Source organism: Patiria miniata, unplaced genomic scaffold, assembly GCF_015706575.1.
Source record: "Patiria miniata isolate m_02_andy unplaced genomic scaffold, ASM1570657v1 HiC_scaffold_3, whole genome shotgun sequence".
NCBI classification, from domain to species: Eukaryota; Metazoa; Echinodermata; class Asteroidea; order Valvatida; family Asterinidae; genus Patiria; species Patiria miniata.
In genome coordinates, this window is record NW_024037069.1 from 23,221,858 (window position 1) to 23,229,857 (window position 8,000).

Consider the following 8,000-nt stretch of genomic DNA (forward strand, 5'->3'; position numbering starts at 1 on the left):
TTTTTTTTTCTCAATTCCATTATTTTTCGCTTTCTTTATAATCTACTTTGCATGGTGGAAAGAAACATTCCTTTGCATGTTTCGAAAATGGACTCACTTGCCCGCTTGAGGGCGTCCAGCTTGCGGCTTGAATTACATGTTTTTGTGTGATACCACATCCAGCCGGGCTTGTTACTATAACTACATTTAAAACCCGGTTTGGTTTAACAATTTGAATAAATACACCGAGGTTAAAACCTTAATTTTTCAACAACTTTAATTTACGTTATAAATGTGCCTAAAAACCGCCAACTTCTCCAATAAGGTTTAAAAGAGAATGAAACGCGAGAAAATACAAAATAAATGGAAAAGGGCCTATGCCATGCGCAGTGTTCTGAAACCTCCGATTTCCCATGCTCCTGTGTATTTTTAGGCCGGCAACGCAGATGCAGCGTTCGGGGTGCAGTACAGGATCTGTTGGCCGTGGATTTTGTCGTCCGAGTGGTGGTAGTCGAAGGTGACCAAGGCGGCCGGGTCGCCACACCCCTCGGGTACCTCCAGATCCTTGAAGTTGTTGTCCATGCAGATGTCCACCTTGAAGTCTTCCTGGCCCTTCGGGGTCCAGTTGTGCTCGAAGCACATGCGGAACACCTTCTCGGTGTTGTCTGTGAAGTTTTGGTAAGAGAAGGGGGAAAACGATTACAGGGTGTTGCAAAAAGAAGGAAACCCACTTTTGTCAGCAATTTTCACCTACTTGTTGAGCATATTTTCAAAAATTCAATTTAATGGTATTAAACTATTGATCTTTAGGCATCAGTTACGAAAACATGATTGCAAGTGCATATTTTGTTGTCTGAGATATGGTACTTAAAAAATTTCATGCGCCAAACCAATTTGTCCACGGACGACTTTATTCCATCCGCTTGACTGAGCTTCGGAGCTTGATTTAAAGACAAAAAACACTTCACTAGACTTACATGTGGACAACTGAGATATTGGTGACTTGTATTCAAATTAGCATTATAACATAATTCTTGCGATTTTTTCAAGTTTTTTTTTTCACCACGTATGGTTGAAGAGCTATACTTCACTACATTATTTTAAAAAAAACAGTTCAAATAAGTTAAGTAAGTAGGTAAAAATTCCTGTCAAAAGTGGGTTTCCTTCTTTTTACACCACCCTGTAGAAAAGGATAAAAAACTAAAGTTTCGTTGACGGCATTCGCACGCCACGAAGTGAGGTTTTGTGGAGAGTCGCCGCACCACAACGTAACACCACAACGCAACACCACAATGTAACACCACAACGTAACACCACAACGTAACACCACAACGTAACATAACGTGTGCTCTTATCCGGTACACCCTGTTACTATCGTGCAGCCAACGATTATAAATACAAGTTATGGCGCTGAAGTCGCCTTTATGCAGAAAGGCTCTATGACTTGTGTTCTTCATGGCTATACCAGAAAAAGATTTACGATGGCCAAAAAGGTAAGGACTTTGACAATTTTCCACTTTTGCTTTGAAGATTGTGTTGCCTTGCGTTACAGAATGGGCCGCGCGTTAAACCTGCCTGGTTTCTCTCTGATCTGAATTGAAGGCGCAAAAAGCTACAACATTTCACTGAACATAGGTCAAGTTACAAAACATGCGATTTCCAGCCATAGGATTCAAGACAATTATTGCAGGACACTTTTCAAATGAGAGTGTAAAACACTTTCGGTCAAACCGTTTCAAAGACAATGCTTTAACGGCTAAGCAGGTTTAGTGAATAACATAGAAAGTCACTTACTTCTCATGACGTACAGCTTCCGATCTAGCTTGCCCATGAACATGTTGATCTGGTACTTAACGGGGTTGGTTGTAAATTCAAAGGTATCTGCAGAGAAGGCGAAAAGGAACAAACTCGGATTCTTTCTTGAGTGAAGTCTAACTGACTCAGCAAGGACGCAAACGCACTGCGAATCTGTTTTTGCATCAAACACGCAGGGTTTTGTAGTCTTTACTTCCATCCGCATTTTGTCAGTTAAAATGTCTGCAGTCTAGTGATCTTGATGAAAAACATCAGTGAGTTATAATGATACGAAAAGATGCTGCTCCAAATTTCGGACAGACCCACCAATATATTTCCGTGTACATTTTATTTTTCATCTGCAAAATGGCGAAATACAGCAGAAAAGCCATTCAGCTGACAACGCTCATCTTGATCCTATTGAATGAGCGTAGGGATGATAGGCCCTATGATACTACAAGGGTTTCCCGCCAGAATTATTCGCGCAATATATTTCCCGCCTAATCTTTTCCCGCCTATTATACGTACGCATGTACACCTCCCCGCCGGATTTCTCCTGGAAGCAGTGCACGCATCGCTCGACTTTGTCATCGCATTCCATCGTCTCGGGGTAGAAACCCTACGGACGAAATAAAAAAAAATCGTATAACAAGTGAAACATGTAAGTGTGATGATACATGACCAAATTTCTTTTTAGCAAGATGAAGCAGATTGAATAAAGGATGATTTAAGGGGAATATACAACCCCTACATCAACAAACAAAACTTCTAAATTATCCGAAATACCTTACTGGACTATAACTGAGTGACAGTCTAAAGCATCCTGTAAAATCAAGGCACCTGGTGAGGTTTTTTTTTTATCGATTTCCAACGCTGGCCGGCCGACCAGCGTTGGAGAAAACCTGCTTTCTTTTCAAATTCTGCTCCCAAGTTATCATATTTAGTTAGTCCGCATTTTGTTTGCAATCGATTAGACACCTGTGAACGGGTACAAGCCAGCTAGACTGATTCCCTAACCTTACAATTCCCCGACGTCTATAAATTGCTCTGTTTCATCTTAAGTGGGGCAAGGGAACCAGACTTCAAGGACATGATTGTTGTCTTGGTTTTTCCAGCATCTTTATACGAACCCAAAACTTCAAACAAGTCAGTGTAACACTATTGGCTATAAACTACTAACTCCCAAATCCATCCATTTCTGAAAATTACATCAAAAGCAAACGTTGTATATTCCCTTTAAGTAAGTAATCACTTCCGTGACATCTTTATTGTTCTTATCATCTCCAAGTGATGGGGAAGGGGTTTATAAGATCTTAAGTCGAGCTTACTATGGATATATGACCACGTTACCAGTTGACAAAATAGTGATCTTAAAAGCTTACCGTATCGACAGTGATTGCAATTAACCTAAACGTTATTCCTACGCGGAAGTACAGTATTGTCATTGTAACGAAAAAGCAGAATTGTATGTTGAAACATCAGAACATCGCAGATCTCCGTACACTAGAGAATTGGGAATTTCCTGCGACATATGTTGGAATACTTGCACGAACGATAAAAAAAGAAAAACCGGGAAACGGAACAATTAACTCGTCAGCAACAGATGAACCCCCAGCAGGTAAACGCTCGGCTCAGATGTGTAAAATGTTTTATTAGAATGTGGAGACCAACATTTCTGAGCATAAGCTATAATACACGACATTTTAACACGACAGGCCTAACAATCCTAAACTTCATTCATATACGTTAAATGATTGTACCTCGGCCCACATAAAATCGTTTCACAGGAATAAATTGTAAGAATGACATTTCCTCACCATGTTTGACATCGACGGATCATTGCTCTTTAACCATGTCCCAGAAACGTGGCCGGCGAACGCCAAGCACAAAACTGCAACGAAAGCACCCCACATAATTGACGGCTAAAATTCTCGCTGCGCTGACGGAGGTATAGACCCAGAAACAAAATAATTCAAACAGCTGCCAATTTTGAGCTTGATACTGTATGGGAGCGCTTGAATCTGCCCCTTGCATTTTATACCATGATAAAGCCATGCATAATTATGCCTGTCTATTATGCAAATTACCTTATGGATTAAACAAAAGCCACACCGAGCATGCATTATAGGCACTTTTTTTAAACCACGCCCCATGACGTCATATCAACAGGTGTTTACATAATTATATTAAAGCATAAAAGAATGCAAAATAATCATTTATTCATGGTAATAAATGGATGGTTTTATTGGGCTTTTTAATAGTTTATGTAAATGAAGGATTCTTCTAGACTGCAATATTCATAATGCTTTTGGCCGAAAGAGCTTGATGTGCCATTGCAGGAGGCCGGGGTTTGAGTCTTGCCTGCAGTTGACATGATATGAGGTACATAGTTTGATCGTAGACCATTGGTCGACTTGTGGTAGATTCGTGACAATTGTTGCACCTGCGCGCTAATGGTGCGGAATTCTGTAGTCAAAACAATGGCCAAACATATGAACGTTTTCGAAACGACTGGCTTTGGCTTCGTCTTTGGCTTAAGGAGATTTTAGGCCCCCAACGTCTGGAACTCCAGCTACATTTTAGTGCCTTTTATGCTTCAGGAACTTTCAATCGGTTGATATTAAACCACAAGTTGGAATATTTTCTTTAGTTTGCCTCTCAGTGATTCAGAAGTAGAGGCAAAGCCGAAGTAGAAGCCGAAGCAAAGGTTTCGAAAACTCCTGGTTCCCTGCTTTATACGAAACACACGACTAACACGATGGGACCAGCGATGGGACAAGCCTCGATAGCCTGATCCCAAATGGTCGATTTCCAGCTATAGTCGTCTAGCGCGGGTTCGAGTAAAGCTTAATAGTCTAACCACGGTTAACAACAGTTATCGCTCGAACTTGCTCTGTAATAATACGTTTTGGTATAAGAGAAATCAGGCACACTAAAAAAGAAACATTTGGAAACCTTTGAAAGGGAAGGTATCCCGAGATATGTTTTAAGGAGAGAACAAAAATCGCGGGTAACATGGGCACAATTTGCATTATTCCCAATGGATTGGAACCCTAGTCCAACAGATGGAGATAAAACACCACAAGAAATTCGTGCAATATTTTCCTCATTCTTTCCTTTTTCAGGAAAGAACACAATTTTGTGATTGAGTCTAATTAACAATATGATCTCTTTATTTATTTATTACATTTATTTACCCAGGGTAGCCCAAACAGTTGAAAACTGGTTTCCATTGGGGCCCTGCATACAATAAATAATGACTACAAACATGTATATACAATACATTACAATACAATTCAATACAATGGGATAAAACATTATTTGATTAATGCATAGTTATTATATGATGAAATGCATAGTTGTTAAGCAAATATTGTAAATACAATATATTTTAAAACTATAATAACTACATATACAGTGTGAGGAGCAAGCGATTTGAGAGAGCAGCGATGCCATTGCTTGCAGCTGGCCTTATCCAAAGATGAATTTTACCAATTGTATATTCTAATTTTTTTTTAATTATCATTTTTTTTTTATTAGTTAACGGTTGAATGAATTATGGCTTTGCATTTATAAATTTTATGGCTCGTTCTTTTCCTTAGCAGCATGTCTTAATAAGGGAATATATATATGTAGTTTGCCGTTCTATGTTGAAGACCAGGGCTGGTGTCTGGACGCTCATAATGACCCGAGCCGAAGGTGACGATCCGTTTAAGACCGGCCACGTGACGGGCTCTCGACCAATAGGAATGGGTAACTGTCTTAGGTATTTATGATTGACTACTAATAATTCATCCCTTCTGTTCGTTTCTTAATGGCTTTACAAAGGGTACTTGCAGGCCATCCTCGTGCTAAACTAAACTCCTTCAGTGTAATTATAGCCAAAGTTTGGTAATAAGTAGAGCCATTCATTCCCCGTATACTAGATCAATAAAAATTATGTCGATCTAAATACCAATATTTTTTTTACACCTTAGATATCTTTAATTTTGTCTTTCTGTTTAAAACAAATCCACAAAATGTAAAACACGTCTCGGTACCAAACACCCATGAGCGGTCTGTCCCGTACACTTTATTATTTTGTGTGTATGCTAGTGCAGGCCCGTTGAAAATGTGCTTGTTCGGAAGGGGCAAATTGCTTGGCCGCTGGTATTGGTTGCTTGCAGGTTTCTGAGAACTGCTCGTGCAAGAAAAGCACACGATTCAATGGTGTTGTTTTTCACAGATTGAACGCACACTCACTTTTGTATGTATGTTGTATTCGATGCCCCATTTCAAGTATTGTGATTTATATAATCTTTTGAAGTTATATTTTAGTTTTGTTGACAAAATAATTACACAAAAAGCCAGTGTCTGTTCCAATGTCTATTGCAATGTCATCCTAAATTAAGGCACGACAGTGGTCCTCCTACACACGAGGCCTAATATTGTTGCGGGGGAGATCCGCCCCTCCCCGCCCCAAAACGATGCCATGCCCACCTCTGAAAAAAAATGTGAATTTTTACCGCACAATTATGGAAGAGACACAAGTTCGCTGGGTAAAATTCAGTAAGCACACGTCATCAAGGATGCCTGTACTATACGGCTATAAATTAAAAAAACAAAATTATGTAAAATCTACGTAAATTATTTCTGGTACAAGGTAAATTAGCAGCTAAAATTCACCTGGGAGCCAGTCTGACTGTTGTACACCAGGGTGGCGTATTTTTAATTGCCTCGTTACAATATTCAGACAGTTTCATCATGAATAATACAGAGCAGTAATAACGCTGTATAACTCTGCATATTCCCTCTACAACTTCCATGTGTCGCATGCATGTCCTTCAGTTTTGTACATGTGGCAAAGGTTTCGCAAGGAAAGCAAGTTTTAAAACAAAAATCGATTATTTTACTCAAGATTTTGATCCCCTCAGCGTAAAAAAAAAATATTTCAGACCCAAAGCCAAACCAGAGATAAAACCGAAGTTTCACTTCTTGTTAAATTTACTGTTACATTCATCTTTGGTAGAAACGTCCAGCACAAGTTGTCTATTGGGTACCAAACAGCATGCTTGATAAGTCTTTGGATCTTCATAATACACTGGTGCCTTGTGAATTCCTTCTTCCATTCTGGTATTTATTAGATAATGTCCATGTGTTATCAATGACTCGAATTGACTCGAGCATACATTTGACTCGACTCGAGAACTCGCTGTGACTCGACTCGAGTGACTCGACTCGTCTCGACTCGACCTTTTTGACCTAATGACTCGACTCGACTCGAGTCACTTCCTTAACTTCCTGAACTGGTAAAACCTTGGGGCCCTGCATACAATAAATAATTACTACAAACATGTATATACAATACATTACAAATACAATACAATTCAATACAATGGGATAAAACATTATTTGATTAATGCATAGTTATTATATGATGAAATGCATAGTTGTTAAGCAAATATTGTAAATACAATATATTTTAAAACTATAATAACTACATGTACAGTGTGAGGAGCAAGCGATTTGAGAGAGCAAGCGATGCCATTGCATGCAGCTGGCCTTATCCAAAGATACATTTTACAAATGGTATATATATATATTTATTATTTTTTTTTTTATTAGTTAACGGTTGAATGAATTATGGCTTTGCATTTATAAATTTTATGGCTCGTTCTTTTCCTTAGCTGCATGTCTTAATAAGGGAATATATATATATGTAGTTTGCCGTTCTATGTTAAAGACCAGGGTTGGTGTCTGGACGCTCATAATGACCCGAGCCGAAGGTGGCGATCCGTTTAAGACCGGCCACGTGACGGGCTCTCGACCAATAGAAATGGGTAACTGTCTTAGGTATTTATGAATGACTACTAAGAATTAATCCCTTCTGTTCGTTTCTTAATGGCTTTACAAAGGGTACTTGCAGGCCATCCTCGTGCTAAACTAAACACCTTCAGTGTAATTATAGCCAAAGTTCGGTAATTAGTAGAGTCATGAAATCCCCGTATACTAGATCAATATGTCGATCTAAATACCATTTTTTTTTTTACACCTTAGATATCTTTAATTTTATCTTTCTGTTTTAAAACAAATCCACAAATGTAAAATCGTCTCGGTACACCCATAAGCGGTCTGTCCCGTACACTTTATTATTTTGTGTGTATGCTAGTGCAGGCCCGTTGAAAATGTGCTTGTTCGGAAGGGGCAAATTGCTTGGCCGCTGGTATTGGTTGCTTGCAGCGTTTTTG

At 39.1% G+C, this 8,000-nt stretch overlaps 1 protein-coding gene across 1 annotated transcript; it reads right to left on the minus strand.

Annotated features, from left to right (window-relative positions):
* Nucleotides 1-3,791, minus strand: LOC119736987. Its single transcript, XM_038211031.1, has 4 exons — nt 3,591-3,791; nt 2,302-2,392; nt 1,774-1,860; nt 1-644 (listed from the first exon to the last, which is right to left on the minus strand). Exons 1-4 carry the CDS (start codon nt 3,684-3,686, stop codon nt 409-411), a joined length of 510 nt encoding a protein of 169 aa, XP_038066959.1. The 5' UTR covers nt 3,687-3,791; the 3' UTR covers nt 1-408.
* Nucleotides 3,792-8,000: the final 4,209 nt, after the last annotated feature.

Coding starts and splice junctions, on each gene's coding strand:
- LOC119736987 (XM_038211031.1), bottom strand. CDS start 3,686: ATGTGGGGTGCTTTCGTTGCAGTTTTGTGCTTGGCGTTCGCCGGCCAC. Junction 1,861..2,301: donor CGGCGGGGAGGTGTACATGC/GTACGTATAATA, acceptor CCTTCTCTGCAG/ATACCTTTGAATTTACAACC. Junction 645..1,773: donor GAAGCTGTACGTCATGAGAA/GTAAGTGACTTT, acceptor AAAACTTCACAG/ACAACACCGAGAAGGTGTTC.